Raw genomic sequence first — 17,148 nt, forward strand, 5'->3', positions numbered from 1 at the left:
TCTTTTGTGTGGTATGGACTGAAGATTCAATTGTATTTTCCAAATCTTCCATTGGGACTATAAAAAGCAACAAATTTGTTTTGCGAGTTGGAAGCAACACTGAAGCGGAAAAAAAAATTATGATATAATGAATTGTATGTGTAGTACGGATAATTATAAAAAAAAAAAAAAAAAAAAAAAAACCCTATACAACTGAAAATAAAAATGAGAATTTTTTCTAGTAACTGCATCATTCTCTAATATTTGCAGTTTACACACTACTCAGCATTCTAAATGATTTTACAGAGCAGGCCAGTGAACTTTTGAACTCCTTCTCTGCAGAGAAAAATAGGATACAATGACTGACAGTTGAGATCAGGGATGGGTATTGCTGCAGCTGTGCGGCTGGATGTTAAGGGGTTATTTACCCATATCCTGCCTGCGCTCCAAACTGCTTGCACGCGTCTTATTGTACACGTCGCAAGCCTCACTGCACGCACTTCCAGCTTGAAGGAGGAAGTGCGTGTAGTGAGGCTTGCAATGCATCCTATGCACTTCCTCCTTCAAGCCGGAAGGAGGAAGTGTGCGTAGTGAGGCTTGCAACGCGTCCAACAAGATGCGTGCCAGCTGTTTGGACACAGGCAGGATGGCGGAATTATGGGTAAATAACCCCTTATCATCCAGCCGCACAGCTGCGGCAATTAAGGCTCATTTTAATTACGAATTTGAGTCCTTACGGACTCATGATTACTCGTGAACCCATCCCTGGTTGAGATAACAAGCTTCAGAAGACAGAGCTCCAAAGTTGTGGAGCTCAGAGAAGCTCTTTTGCATCGATAACTGGAGTGTCTTAACTCTTCCTGTACTGGAAACAATGTTGGACGTGTCTCTGCTCCTAATGTTTTATTTCTTGGCTGTACTACACACACACACAAATCATTATCATAATATTTTTGTTTTCGCTTCAGTGTCTCTTTAAATCCTTTGTTATCCAGCACAGTTGGGGATTGCCTAATGCTTGATGTGTGTAAATACTGGTTGGGGGACCTCTATCTAAAGGCCCATACACACGTCGGATTTGCGCGAACGACGGGTCGTTTGAACGTTCCGTCGTTCGCACGTTTCCGCATGAAATCCGGCGTGTGTACAGTCTATCGTTCGGGAGATAAGACTGGTTACCAACGATCCGCCGGGCCGCGCAAATCCGACGTGTGTATGGGCCTTAAAGGTAGCCACACACTATACAATAAAATGATCCGATTTTACGTCCATTTGGTAAAAACAATTGGATTTTCTGAAAAATCTAAAGCTTTTTTTTATTTGAGCAAGAAATCTGATCGTATTTGTCGATTTTATTCGATAAGTCTATCAGGAATGCTAGATTTTTCTGATCAATTTTTAGGGCTCGTTTCCACTATTGCGGTGCGGAATCGCCTGGATTCCACCGCTGATGAAATCGCATGCGGATGCAATTCCCAGTGCGTTTTTGCCGCGATTTCGCATGCGAATTCGCATAGGTGAGGGTATATGCGATTTTAACCATGTCACTGCCTGTGTGAATTTACATTGGTATCTATGCGAATTCGCGTCAAAAACCGTATGGGGAAAATGCATGCGATTTCCCTATTAAATACATTGCATGCGATTCGCATGCATTCCACTCGCAGGCGAATTCTACGGCTCTTTTGTGCGTTTTTTCACCGCTGAAAAAAACGCACCTCAACAACGCTACAGTGGAAACAGGCCCATCCACTTGCATTACATGTGCGAATCCGCATGCGGATTCGCACATTCTCCCCACTAATTCGGAGCACCGCACAACGGAAACCACTTACCAGAGCTCTGGTCTTATTCACTTACCGTATATACTCGCATGCAAGCCGAATTTTTGACCCCAAAAAAGAGGCCCAAAAGTGGGGGTCTCGGCTTGCATGCGAGTCACTTATTTTCTGTGCCCATGTCCTGTTTAACCAGCTGATCGGCCCGAAGGAGAGCGGGCAGCTGAGATCGGATGCGGAGGGCGGAGAGTATAGCTGCAGCCGCTGGATGTCCGCGGCGAACAGGAGCGAGGATGACCACACAGAGTAGAAACAGCAGGAGCGCTCTTCTGTGTTCATAATTTCGCGCTTCCTGCTGTGTCTGCACCTTGTAAACCCATTGGCTATTACCAGCTATTACCAGCCAATGGGTTTACAAGGTGCAGACACAGCAGGAAGCACAAAATTATGAACACGGAATCTGTGTGACCATCCATCGCTCCTGCTTACCGCGGACATCCAGTGGCTGCAGCTATACTCTCCGCATCCGATCTCTCAGCTGCCCGCTCTCCTTTGGCCCGATCAGCTGGTGAAACATCGCTGCAGGCCTGGTGTTCTGGGTGGCTGCGGCGGTCTCGCACACACATCAGCGCACAGCAGCAAAGCAGGTATCACTGCTCACTTTACGCTGGCATCTCTCTAAGTATTGGACCTTAGAAATATATAATTAGCTGCACTTTAGGGATATAGGATTCTCCCTCATGGCTTATCTAATTGCACATTGCATATAGCATTGTTTTGTACAATTATATGCAGCATGATATACATGCTTTTTATATGCTCCCACTCACTGTATTGTATTTATATTTTACTGTTGGTGGATATATTTTTGTACTTTGTTTACACTGTCTTTGGCCACTATTTATGTGAGATGTGATGTTCTCCTACTACGCTTATCAGACCTAGAGGCTGCAGACCTCTGCCTTTGAATTAGTATACAGTGGAAGTGCCCCCTTCCTGATTTCTTATTCTTTTGCATGTTTGTCACACTTAAATGTTTCAGCTCATCAAAAAACGTTAACTATTAGTCAAAGATAACATATTTGAACACAAAATGCAGTTTTAAATGATGGTTTTTATTATTTAGTGAGAAAAAAAAACCTGGTTGGGCCACCCTTAGCAGCAATAACTGCAATCAAGCGTTTGTGATAACTTGCAACGAGTCTTTACAGCGCTCTGGAGGAATTTTGGCCCACTCATCTTTGCAGAATTTTTGTAATTCATCTTTATTTGAGGGTTTTCTAGCATGAACCGCCTTTTTAAGGTCATGCCACAACATCTCAATAGGATTCAGGTCAGGACTTTGACTAGGCAACTTCAAAGTCTTCATTTTGTTTTTCTTCAGCCTTTCAGAGGTGGATTTGCTGGTGTGTTTTGGGTCATTGTCCTGCTGCAGCACCCAAGATCGCTTCAGCTTGAGTTGACGAACAGATGGCCGGACATTCTCCTTCAGGATTTTTTGGTAGACAGTAGAATTCATGGTTCCATCTATCACAGCAAGCCTTCCAGGTCCTGAAGCAGCAAAACAACCCCAGACCATCACACTACCACCACATTTTACTGTTGGTATGATGTTCTTTTGCTAAAATGCTGTTACTTCTACGCCAGATGTAACGGGACACGCACCTTCCAAAAAGTTCAACTTTTGTCTCGTTGGTCCACAAGGTATTTTCCCAAAAGTCTTGGCAATCATTGAGATGTTTTTTTAGCAAAATTGAGATGAGCCTTAATGTTCTTTTTGCTTAAAAGTGGTTTGCTCCTTGGATATCGGCCATGCAGACCGTTTTTGCCCAGTCTCTTTCTTATGGTGGAGTTGTGAACACTGACCTTAATTGAGGCAAGTGAGGCCTGCAGTTCTTTAGATGTTGTCCTGGGGTCTTTTGTGGCCTCTCGGATGAGTTTTCTCTGCGCTCTTGGGGCAATTTTGGTCGGCCGGCCGCTCCTGGGAAGGTTCATCACTGTTCTACGTTTTTGCCATTTGTGGATAATGGCTCTCACTGTGGTTCGCTGGAGTCCCAAAGCTTTAGAAATGGCTTTATAACCTTTACCAGACTGATAGATCTCAATTACTTTTGTTCTCATTTGTTCCTGAATTTCTTTGGATCTTGGCGTGATGTCTAGCTTTTGAGGTGCTTTTGATCTACTTCTCTGTCAGATAGCGCCTTATTTAAGTGATTTCTTGATTGAAACAGGTGTGGCAGTAATCAGGGCTGGGGGTCACTACAGAAATTAAACTCAGGTGTGATAAACCACAGTTAAGTTATTTTTTAACAAGGGGGGCAATCACTTTTTCACACAGGGCCATGTAGATTTGGAGTTTTTTCTCACTAAATAATAACCACATTTTGTGTTCAATTATGTCATCTTTGACTAATAGTTAACGGATTTTGATGATCAGAAACATTTAACCACTTGAGGACCCACCCTTTACCCCCCCTTAAGGACCAGCGCTGGTTTGATTGATCTGTGCTGGGTGGGCTCTGCAGCCCCCAGCACAGATCAGGGTGCAGGCAGGGAGATCAGATTGCCCCCCTTTTTTCCCCCCTATGGGGATGATGTGCTGGGGGGGTCTGATCTCTGCTGCCTGCGAGTGGCTGGCGGGGGGGGCACCTCAAAGCCCCCCTCCGCGGCGAAATGCTCCCCCTCCCTCTCCTACCTGGCCCCCTTTGGTAAGCCGGGCTGCACAGGACGCTATCCGTCCTGTGCAGCCAGTGACAGGCTGTCTCCTGTCACATGGCGGCGATCCCCGGCCGCTGATTGGCCGGGGATCGCCGATCTGCCTTACGGCGCTGCTGCGCAGCAGCGCCGTACAAATGTAAACAAAGCGGATTATTTCCGCTTGTGTTTACATCTAGCCTGCGAGCCGCCATCGGCGGCCCGCAGGCTATTCACGGAGCCCCCCGCCGTGATTTGACAGGAAGCAGCCGCTCGTACGAGCGGCTGCTTCCTGATTAATTAGGCTGCAGCTGGCGACGCAGTACTGCGTCGCTGGTCCTGCAGCTGCCACTTTGCCGACGCACGTTATGAGTGTGCGGTCGGCAAGTGGTTAAGTGTGACAAACCTGCAAAAGAATAAGAAATCAGGAAGGGGGCAAATAGTTTTTCACACCACTGTATTGTAAATGTGGATCTCATTTTCTCCATTCGTTGCTCCTGCTCTGCTCCCCCCAGGGCTTTGGCTTACATGAGGGTCAATCATTTTTCATGTTTTTTTAGGTAAAAGTTAGGGGTCGGCTTGCATGCGAGTATATATGGTACTTACAGCTGCTGACGGTTCTACTGCATTACTTGTATGGCCCCCAATGCGTGTCAGGTGACAAACATCAGAAGCCTACGGATGATGGAACAAAGCAGCCATCAGCTATAAGAAGTACAGAAGATCGCGCCCAGAGCTCTGGTGGCTTCCGCTGTGCACTGCTCTACATTAGGGCCCAGTCCTGTAATGTTCTAACACTTGGCAATGTAATACCCATGATGTTGAGTGTTCCACTGTACACATTGTGTAACTGCAACATGTGCGAGAGAATCACACCCCCATGGCCCCAAGTACCAGTTATTTCAGACTACCAGCTATTCAGGACTCTACTGTGGTAAGTACGGGAGGGATTGGGAGATGTGAATATAGCTGCATAGCGATGTTAGTATTTCCAGGACTTCAGGCTATTGAGTGCACAAAATAAAATAATTCTGGATGTTCCTATAACTTTAAAGCAGAGTTTCCCCAACCCTGTCCTCGAGGCCCACCAACAGTACATGTTTTGCAGAAAACCACAAACCTGCATCAGTGACTTGCGGCTGCAAACTTCTACAGGGTCACAGCACTGGATTGCTGGTATCGAGGAGGCCATGGGAATTTTCTGGAGGATCCAGAGGCTTGCCTCTACCGAGGTAAGTGTGTGGCTCACTTTTCTTAGGCCCCTTGCATACCGGCATTGGTAATTGGAGCATAAACACTCCCAAATGCTGCAATTGCAGAGCGTTTAGGTAAAATCTCACAAACCTGCACAGGTGAGGTAATTAGCGTCTCCGCAGAGCTGATAAACGACCTCTGTGGATTTCCACAAAACATGCACTGTTGGTGGTCCTTGAGGACAGGGTTGGGGAACTCTGGAGAAGTGGATCACTAGTTGCTAACATACCATTACTGCAAGAAATGTGATCAGTGACTTGCATTGCAGTCACGTAATTGCAGCAAACTGACAGTTCACAACTCTTCCCCATCCCAGCCAATGGCAGTTTGTCATTATAAAGTGCTGATCAGGCTGATATAATCACTTCTTTATAAATACTGTACAGCAATTATATTATTAAAGTGGTAATGGTTTAAGCTGATAGCTCCTTTTATAAACTGTGATCTGCAGATCCCCAGAAAAGTGAGAAGTGCTATTTCTCTAGAAATGTCAGTCTCCCGATCTCTCCCTGTAGCATAAAGCCCCACATCTGATTTCTCAGTATGCATGATGTTCCTGCTTGTAACCTATAAGTGGACCTAAACTTTAGGCCTTTGCACTTTGTAACAATCCCTTGGTAAAACCTTAAGTACAGGTCCTGGATTTGATTGTGACTACTGGTGGTGGACTTCTCTGGGGAATGTGAAGGAGAGTTTGTGAACAGTCCAATGTCAATACAGGTATCCCCCTAATCTCCTGCATCTGACAAAACTCAAGTAGCAACTAAATGAGTTTGAGTTCTTCAAACAGATTTCCTGGCTCCTGTCCAAGTGGAAAGTCACCACCTTAGTCTATCCTTCCCTGCAATACAGCTCATCCACGCTCAGCCTATGAGAGCGCGGCGATCCCGAGCCAATCAGAGGCTGGGGATTGCTGATCTCGTACAGCGCTGCTGGAGACTGCAGTGCTGTACGGATTAAAGGGGATCCCCCCCCCCCCTTTCATTTACAAGCAGCCTGCTAGCTGCAATTGGCTCCAGCCCCGCCTCCGGTTCACTTCTGGAATTTTTAAGTATTAAAACCACTGCGCCTGTGTTGCCGTGTCCTCACTCCCGCTGATGTCACCAGGAGCCTACTGCGCAGGCACAGACCATACTGGGCCTGCGCAGTACGCTCCTGGTAACATCAGTGGGAGAGGACACAGCAACGCAGGCGCAGTGGGTTTGAGACTTAAAAGTCGGAAATTCCAGAAGGGGGCTGGAGCATTGGTGAGTGGCTGCACAGGCAAAGGATGCCTGCGGGGGACCATGAGAAGCCCTGGGTAAGTTCAACTCATTTTCCCCAACCCCTACAGTGTTCCTTTAAAGGGAACCAGAGAGGAAGGATAGGGAAAAAATAGCAAAAGGTTTTATACATACCTGGGGCTTCCTCCAGCCCCATAAGCACAGATTTCTCCCACGCCGCAATCCTCAGCTTCCTGTATCGCCGGTACTGGGCCCGTCACTTCCGGCGGACGCAGCCAATTGTCCGCATCACAGGGGCTCCCTCCGTACCCTTACGCATGTGGCTGCGCAGTATGCAGCCGCACGCATAGGTATATGGAGGGAGCCCCTGTGATGGACAATTGGCCGTGTCCGCCGGCTGACTTGCGGCAATGACGGGACCCGGTACTGGCGGATCCAGGCAGCGGAAGTTGGCGGTGTGGGAGCGATCCAGGCTTATGGGGCTGGAGGAAGTCCCAGGTATGTATAAAACCTTTCCCCCAACGTCTCTGGTTCCCTTTAAAGCAGAGTCCTCAAGTCCCACCAACAGTACATGTTTTGCAGGAAACCACAAACATTCACAGGTGAGTTAATTAGTGTCTCAGCAGAGCTGATTGCATGTTTTGTGTAAATCCACAGAGGTAGTTACTGTTGGTAGGCCTTGAGGTCAGGGTTGGGGAACACCACTACTCCATGCAAGTGAATGAAACCTCAGATAACCTCCTTTGCAGTGGTATCCTGCGAAGTGTAGCCGTTCTTCACGGATGGGAGTGTGGCTGCAAACTTCCACAAGGTCACAGCACTGGGTTGCTGGTATGGAGTAGGCCATGGGAATTCTCTGGAGGATCCAGAGGCTTGCCTCTACTGTGGTAAGTGACCCCTTGCACACTGGCATTGGTAATTGAAGCGCAAGCACTCCCAAAATGCTGCAATTGCAATTTTGCTAATCTCAAGCCCTACTGTGGAATTTGTTACATTCATTTACACTGGCAGAGCATTGAGAAAAATCGCATGTTTTAAAGCGATACCTATGTTCAAAAAAGCGCTCTAGCGGGTTCCATGTCTAAAGGGTTGTTTGCTGCCACTTTCCTCATTAACCTCTTGAGGACTGCAGGGCTAACCCCCCCCTAGTGACCAGGCCATTTTTTAGTAAAATTGGCCACTGCAGCTTTAAGGCCAAGCTGCACAACACAGCACACAAGTGATTTTCCCCCCACCAACAGAGCTCTCTGTTGGTGGGGGTCTGATCGTTCCCCCCCCATGTTTGTTTATTTTTTTTTAATAAATATTGTTGGTGCTTTAAAAACAAAAAAAAAACTTTAATTCCCTCCCTCCCCACAGCCAGCCAATTACGGCGATCGGCTGTCATATTCTTCTGCCTATGAGAGCCGATCGCTCTCTTGTCGCCCAGCCGTGTGACACGGCTATCCCCAGTACAGCACTGCTGCCGATCGCAGCGCTGTACGTGTAAATAGACGGCGATCACGCTGTCTAACAGTCTGAAGGCAGGGCGGAGCTCTGCCCCCCAAGCAGGAGATGCGCACGCAGCCTGCGCGTGATCTGCAAAACAGCCCCAGGACTTTACGCCAATAGGCAAGAGTAAAAAAGTAGTTGAATACAGGCCTCAAAGAGTCCTAAGTATGGGCTGGTGCACACCAAGAGCGCTTTGAAAAGCGCTTGGCTAATGTATTTAAGAAAAAAAGCTCATTGCTCTGGTGTGCTTCAACCCATTCAAATGCAGGTCCTGCAGCATTTTTGCTGATTTCTGATGCGATTCTGCTTCAATATAAAGTATAGGAAAGTGGAAAACACTCTGAAACGCGCCTGATCAGTTATTTTCCAAGCAGTTTTGTTATAGAAGCTGTTCAATTACAGCTGTACTCTTAACAAATATGCTACAACAAAACATTCAAATTCCTAGGCATGATTAGAAAATCGCTAGGCACATGCCTAGAATCGCCTAGTAAAATCACTTCAAAAAGCGATAAGTGTTTGTGATAGCGATTTTTGGTGTGCACTGCCCCTAAGTCAGTATAATGCGTGCAATCTGCCACTATGTTGTGTTGCCCATAGTAAAATGAATCTACTAGCAGATCACCACCTCCGTATAATCCAGCCCTGATAAATGATTAGGTGCTTCCACTCACAGCATTATCGTTTGTTGACATCATAAAATAGGTTGAAGTAAAAGCCGTAATGAAACACCACGAGATTGTATAGGGCTGGTTCTCTGCTATCACAACGTACTGAATCCCTGGTAATATTTAAATCTTTTGTCCTGACTGCACTGGAATTATGCTTGTGGCAGAGGTGTAACTTCAACTCCTAACGTCAAACAGTAGCATAACTAGGCAACTGGCATTTACTGCACAGCAATAAAACCGACAACCCCTCTTCCTCTAACGTCATGCTTCCTGTAATATCTCCTTTCCATAGATTATATAGAGGTAAGCAGCCATGCAAATCATGCTATAAAAGCCTGAGAGGAGGCAGCTAGGATTGCCACATGGAGAAAAGGAATTTAGAGGTAAACTAGTCAATGGTCAATGAGATGCAAATTATTTCAAGTTGATGCAGGAATATACAAATTTTACATGCAAATTTATGCAGCTTGAAAATGGGGAATGGAATTTGACCTTAGCAGGATTTGATTGGTTCATTCTCAAGCTGCATAAACATGCTTACACTTTGCATAAGGCTGCATCAGCTCATTGACCATGCCTAAAATGGTAATGTGTGGAGCACCACCTGCTGCCTGGAAGTAAAAAAGCAGAAGGGTTATTTCATATTTACCTGATTATCAAAAGTTATATTGGCTTATTCTGAAACAGCAACAAGTGTTACATTGGAAACTTCCATTAGATTTAATTTTCAACATTTAAAAACTCGTACACATTTGTCTTTACACATTGTAGAAAGGGCAATGTCGGCTACTGGTGAATATTTCCACAAGCGCAATTTACAGTACATTTCAGACTATGAATATAGGTTAGTGTCTCTGGGTTGCATAGTAGCTTCACAGGGAATCATATGGACGGATAAGGTGACTCAGGCACAGAAGAGTGACAGACTTAGCAATGTACATACTGTAGACTAGACAAAGCTTGTACAACAAATTAACAATGACTGGTTTACTTGGAGTTGATCAAAGGGAAGATAATGCAGCAAATTAACTTTTCCTATGGAAGTAATCATTTATCTCACTGTTGGTTTCCAGATCCTTCTAGCATATATTTGGCCCAGCGAAATGCTTGTCTGATGGATGGTGTCATTGGAGGAATAACAAGTTACTAGTACCAAGTTTAGCTACCGACCCCTAAACGGGTGGTTCACCACCCTGGAGCTAGCCTGCAGATAGGTCAGTGATTCTGGATAAAGCACATCTGTCATTAGGTTGATCCCACTGTATATACACAACTAGAAGTTGAAAAGTTTTGTGTTATTAATTAAGCAAAATTAAAAAAAAAAGGTTCGCCTAAAGGCAAAACCCCAGTAATTAACAATTATTTAAAATGTTTTGCCTGACGGTAGGAACACACTAGGTAGAATTGCATGCGGTTTGCAAAGCACATTGTTCCTACCCTTATACGCACCCCTAACTATCTCTGCTGCCTGAGTGTCCTCCCCACATGAGATTCTTTAGTGTTGTAGAGAAAAAGATCTAGAAGTGTTATCTACCCATTGTACATGCCTGTGTCTGGCAGTAACTGTCATAGAGGAAGATGTTAACAGTTGATGCAAAGTTGGCTATAGTGAGTATATAATACACAGTTTTATAGAAGGAATTCACTTAAATTATATCATAATGCAGTCAGAAAATAAAGGGTATAAAGCGTGGCCAGTGTGTGTACCATATTTCCACTTCTGCACCATGTGGGAGGATGGACAACACACAGTGAGATTTGTTCTAGACTGATGGCAGCAGGTAATGGCCATCCCACCACACACCTCACCCTTTACCGCCTAGCCCAGTGATGACTAACCTTGGCACTCCAGTTGTGGTGGAACTACAAGGCCCATGAGGCATTGCAATACTCCCAACTGGTCTGCCTCCCTGAGTTGTGCTTAGAGGCATGATGGGATTTGTAGTTTTTGTCACAGCTATTAGCCATCAATGTCCTAGCCTAAATGGCCTAAGTATAAAAGGGCCAGATCTGAGGCAGGATGGGAAATAGGACTAGTCAATTAGATGCAAATTAACACAGCTTGAAATTGGCGGGATTTCATTGATACAAAGTGGGATTCCATTGGTCTCTTCTCATGCTGTAATTGAGCATAATCTTGCATTTGCTTGGTATTTGTATGTTACTGACCATCCCTTATGGGAACCACCTTATTGAAGGCATTATTACTATCCACTGACAGCCAGGGGGTTTGCTGTAAATTCCAGCTTTCCATGCAAATTTCCACTAATTTAAAGTAACACTGAAGCGGAAAAAAAATTGTGTGTGGTATGGATAATTCATAGAACATGAGTAGCTCTAACTGGAATATAAAAATTACTATTTTCTTTGCTACTAATTTTCTATTAATTATCTATACCAAAGAAAAGTTTTTATTTTCAGTAAGTTTTTTTTTTAAAATCTTATAACATTGCTGCCTCATGTTGAGTGTAGTGTGTAAATTGCAAATATCAGAGACTGATGTAGACACTGACTGTATGAGGGGACTGCCTGCCTAGTGCCGGTTCTGAGCACTGACACCCACCTGAGCAGGAGAGCAGCTGACAGGTGGTAAATTCAAAGCTTGTCAGTTGCCCGTCTATTTTCATACTACAGGATTGATTCACAAAACGGTGATAGCTGTCCGCACGCTGTGAAAAGTGCTTTGCACGAAATTTCAGTGATAACGGTTATCGCTTGCAAGAATTCACATTCGCGCATTAATGATCACTTTCGCACAATAAGTTTGCATTATCACACAAACATTAACACGCAAAAAAAAAATCATTAACATGCAAAACGCAAATTTGTTTTCACGCAAAGACACTAAAACGCGCAAAAAACCAAGCTAACAGCCGTGCTAACAGTTAGCACTGTTTTGTAACTCAAGCCCCATATATGTTGTGCATTCTGAAACAAAGGATGGCAACAGTGATGTAAATTTGTATTGCAGCCCATCTCTGCAATGCCAGCAGTATAGTACAGCATACAGTCTGTATACTTCATGCCTACACATCGCTCACTGAAATCGAAGCCCGGGTTTTAACATACAGTTTTGGGATTTTAATGGATTGCTGCAAATAAAAGTTGTTAGTTATATATTTTATCACAGCACGTGAATTTTTTTTTATTTTTTGAGTTATAACGTGGAAGGGACCCCTTTTTAACTCGCTGCTTTGTAGACCAAGCTACCAGCGCCATATTGAACACAGCTTTTTCTGCTCATAGAAAAAGGGCCATAAAGGCCTCTTCCACAGGCAGTTGAAACTGTGTGCTCAGCAAGCAGTTACCAGGCAGCAGTGAGCAGTTGTGAGAGTTTGAGAGACATTTCACTGCCTATGAACAGCCCGTGGAAAAGAGGCCGAAGGCAAGGCAACCGAGTCTGCTATCCCTACATAGAGAAAAGCAAAAACACACACTACAACTTGCAATCACGCTGTAATTCCCAGCACACACGACAAAGGTGCAATCAATTGACGGGTGTCAAGCCACGACTGCTGTAAATTTGATCACAAACACGCAAAAAAAAAAAAAAATGTAGGTACTTATCCATTAGCCGGGCGCATCCGGCAGGTGGCGCTAATTATTATTCCCCCTCCAGACCGACATGGATAGTAGGGAAAGATGTAACTGGTGGAGTTTTGTCGCCACCTAGAGGATGCGCCCGGCTAACGGATAAGTACCAAAATGTATCATGCTCTTTCACTTTCTCCATTTGAGATGTAATATTCCCTTCTGGATAAAATTCATAATTCATGGTTTAGATATAATTCCAGCATGCAAATGTAATACAAATTGGATGCAGATTGGCACTGGGCTAGACAAACGCTCCTAGCCAGTGTGGAATGAAGGGCAATATTAAAGAAAGGAACGTTTTTATTTTATTGTCTGTGCTTTAATTGGTGAGATTTCCCCTCATTTCCTGGTCTCTGGGTACAGTTTGCCTATAAAAAAAAAAAAAAATGTAGCTACACAGAGTAGGAACTTTGTACTCATTTTCTTCACCTGGACTAATCCAGTGACTGACAGTAAACATGGACACCTCATATCACAGATAAGACAGCTTTGGAGCTATTGTGTTTTCACCCATACATTTCAGACGTACAGAAGGTAGAATAAAATTTGTTATTGGAGAATTATGCAAAATAAAATAATAGATACAAAAAATAGTTGCAATAACAGATTTAACCCTTTTCCCCCTCGCTTATGATCAGGTTTAAAGATCACATAACTATTCTTTGTGTGAACAAGAAGAGTTAGTGTGTCTAGGCCTTTGTTTTAATAATTTACTAGAAGTGTTATTTTCTATATCTCCTGTTAATATAACAAAACATAACATTTTCCAGGCAGAGTGTATTGTTCCTCAAGGTGACCATTATCTTTGAATCTCTCAGTCAAGCTATTTAACAAATGCCTGCAAATTAATCAGAGATACTGACCAATGCGAAGATGTTGAACGTTAACAAAAAGATTAATGGATATAAATTACAAAATATGTATTGAACTTATCACTGTAGAATTCCCCTTTAATCTCTGTAATGTATAGAGCTAAACTGAAGGAACTGCATAGTTTTGCGCAATCGTAGCATTTCATTTTTTTGTTTTTAATTATTACAAGCATTTCACAGGGCTATCAGAGGCAGCTCACATATCAAAACATTCCTCCATAGAGATAAGCCAAAATGTCACTATGGATGAAGCGTATGCATGTTAATGGTGGATGTTAAAGAGCAAGCATGTTTTTTTTTCCAGGGGTGTAACATCTTAAAGCAGTACAGTATTCAGTTACAAGGACTGGGGAGGATGTGGAAGCAGCAAGTTCATCCCTGTTCTGACCTTCGGGCCTATTTTCCACAGGTGGCTGAACTGCATATGCTTGTTCAACAGTGTAAAAGTCCATCTCAACCACAGCACAAACCAGGAGAGCAGATGCTGGACCCCAGAAATCACTGCCGCACACACAGCACATCGCCTCAGGGCCTAGCTGGATACATACAGGTAGCAGAGTGTCTGCCAAACAGAGTCCTGACTTTGCTCGTCACACTTCCCTTTTTGGGGGTTTTGCAGCGTGTGCATGTGTTACCTATGACATCACACACAGCTTAGTGGCCTCTGAGAATGGTCTCCCAGCTATCAGACTGAACTTGAGGAAACAAAGTTTTAATTAAGTTCCACTAAAACGTGACAGCAGGACCAGAGATCGTCAGTGACATGCCAATAACTATCAGTGAATACAAATTTTATGTAGATTTATGCAGCCTTGGGGACAAAAAGCCTTACTTAAAAGGAGACTTAAAATACCCAAGATGAAGAAAGGTTCTGGATCAGGAAGGGGCTTCTCACAGCATCCTCCAGTCCCCCATTGCCGTGCATGTGTGCACCTTACCCGCCCGCCTCCACATTGCCATACATGTGCATGCGCCTCTCCCCTCCCCCCCAAAAAGCACATTTGCCCCCCAAAAATGACCAACAAGGGCTCATTGGTAAGATTAAGGCCGTGCTTTTCTTCAGGCACAAGCACAACCTAACCGCAACTGTGCAAGTATGGCCACTCCTGCGCAGTAATCTGGAGCAGTTTGCGCACAAATGGCTACTGTGCAGGTATGGCCATGCTTACGCCAGAAGAGGCGCAGAGCCTAAGTTGAGGAGAATCCCACCAAGCAGCGGAGTACTGGAGGACAGCATTGCTTCCCTCTCCTTGAGTAACTATTTAGCTTCAACCATTTTTAATGCCTTGGGTTGTCTTAAAGGCTAACTTCTTGTTGGGGCATGGCATTGTATTATAACTAAGGATAAGCAGAAGGGCCGGTAAGATGGAGAGCAGCAAGCTGCGCATCGGCGAGACGCAGCGACCTGCACCCAACACACAAGTTCAGTTTTGCTGCAGGAAACGATGCATTTCATATGACCGGCTCATCCTTAGTTATAATGTGTACATGATGCAACCAAAAACAACATCTGTGGGGCATGCGATATTAGGCTCGGTTCAAACTGGCACAGATTAAAAACTGATCTATTCCACGGATCGGATTACAAAAGCATCAATTTTCCATCCATGACCCTCCGCTTCCTTAGCGCACGGTCAACGCAACACATCTGTCGGACCGGAAAAAAAAATCCCTGCAAACCCAAACTTCTGGTCTGTTCGGTGGAACAGACCAAATGGATCCGTTCGATTGGAGCAACAGGAACGGATCCTATTTATTAACATAGATAAGTTCACCTCTGTTGGGGTCCGTTCTATTACATGTCCAATGTCAACCGGACCTAATGCAAGAAGAAACTGATCAATCAGTGCCCTAAAGGCTCCTCCTCCAGGCTGCATAAAATTAACTTAGTATCTGCATTAACTTGAAGTGATTAACATCTCACTGACCATCTGAAGCCTAGAGTAGACTACACAACATGAAGCTTATAAAGACTGACCTGTAAACTCCTACTTTCTGCAATATGGTAATATTAAACAAGACAATAAATCAACAATATTGGAAATAAATAGGACAATATAATGAATTGAAGGAAAACAGGGATTATGATGAGTGATCAGCAAACAGAATAGAATGCATCATATATTCACATTGATTGTCACCTCTGTAAGTTTGGGTCCAACAAGGCTAATTGGGTGAAAAGACAAAAGGATAAGGAAGTGCACTAAACAGACCATGGACACTCAATCAGTGCTTCAACAAGTCCATAAAGGGTGGTGGATGTCCAGATTCAAGACAATATGGTGTTAAAATTGAACGTTGCCTGGAAATGATAAACACAATTCTATCCAGGTCATTCGACTCTCCTGCTCTGGTCCATATTTGCAGTAATGAGAAGCAAGAAGTCATCTCTGGAATGTACACAAGTGGTTTAAAACAGGTGAAGCAAGCTATCTTCACAGAAAAGGGTCTTTGGTGTCCTCATGACCTTCTCTCCAAAAATTAAATGAGCAGCAGGCACTTTTGGATAACAGACGAAGAGAAATGGGGCTCTATCAAGAGGCAGGGAATTATGGACATCTCTGGGAAGGATCATTTTTTATAGTAAAAGGACAACAGACTCAAAGCCATCGATGCATTTAAAACAGTCCTCAGAGAGAAGCTTTAGTTATCCACCTCCCAAGGCTCAGCAGGAAGGTGGATTTAGGTCTTGCCTTTGAGATGATCTGGGTCCTTTCTTGAGATGATGGCAATTTCAGTAGTGCTAATTGGGGAGAACACATAGTATTTATTCCTCAGGAAAGGAACTGAGGGTAAACCGGCCACAGGTCTACGCCAAGGTCAGTTTGCTTTGTGATGGTTGTTGTTCTGTACAGAATGACCATTGGAAATGTTCCCATTCTTGGTAAGTTCCTCGTCTTCCTCATCTGGAATATCCGTTTCATCTCGGTCACTTCTTTCGTCATTCTCCAACTAGAAGACAAAACAAACATTAATAACAGAACAAAAGCTTTTCAGCTTCAAAGATAAAATAGCATGCATTAGAATCTACTAAAATGTAGAGACAACTGTGTCCCTAAAACTGATATATTCTCTAGAATAAAGGTGCATTCACACATCCAATTTGAGCGATCAGGTAGTTTCGTCTTAGCAATGCGCTGCCATAGGCCGTAATGAGAATTACGGCTATAGCAGCACTCTGAGCTCTGGCAATCGCTGTTGCCCAAATTAGTCAAATTGGGGGGGGGGGGGGAACTATTTAATTTGGCCGCATGTAATTCAGCTGGTGCACGAATTACATGTCCCCACCCCCGATGCAAGAATTACATGTAAACCCCACCTGTTAACAGGCAATCTACGCACACGGCAGCAGGGCTGATATTGCGCAGTTGGCCACGTGAGTACAAGTCATCTGAAAGATTTTTACTAGTTTTGAATGTGACCGTGTCATGCAGCTCATCATTCCGCTTGCGTGTGCAGTATGTAAATGAGTTGGTGGTTTAGTGGGTAGTGATGGTCAAGTAGATGCAAATAACTGAGTTGATGCAAATTTTGCAGCTTGAAAATGAACCAATCAAATCCTGCTGTGGTAAAATTCGATTGGTTCATTTAA

The 17,148-nt window shown here is 44.2% G+C and overlaps 1 protein-coding gene across 4 annotated transcripts in view; it reads right to left on the reverse strand.

The window, feature by feature from the left end:
• Positions 1–9,786: 9,786 nt before the first annotated feature.
• CERS2 (ceramide synthase 2) overlaps positions 9,787–17,148 on the reverse strand; it is a 145,442-nt gene continuing 138,080 nt past the window's right edge. For all 4 annotated transcript variants that reach the window (XM_068253270.1, XM_068253272.1, XM_068253271.1 and 1 more), the window contains one exon: positions 9,787–16,508. In XM_068253270.1, the coding sequence (XP_068109371.1) occupies positions 16,377–16,508 (132 nt within the window). In that variant the 3' untranslated portion in view covers positions 9,787–16,376. The remainder of the gene's footprint in view (positions 16,509–17,148) is intronic.

Source organism: Hyperolius riggenbachi, chromosome 9 (genome assembly GCF_040937935.1).
Source record: "Hyperolius riggenbachi isolate aHypRig1 chromosome 9, aHypRig1.pri, whole genome shotgun sequence".
NCBI lineage: Eukaryota > Metazoa > Chordata > Amphibia > Anura > Hyperoliidae > Hyperolius > Hyperolius riggenbachi.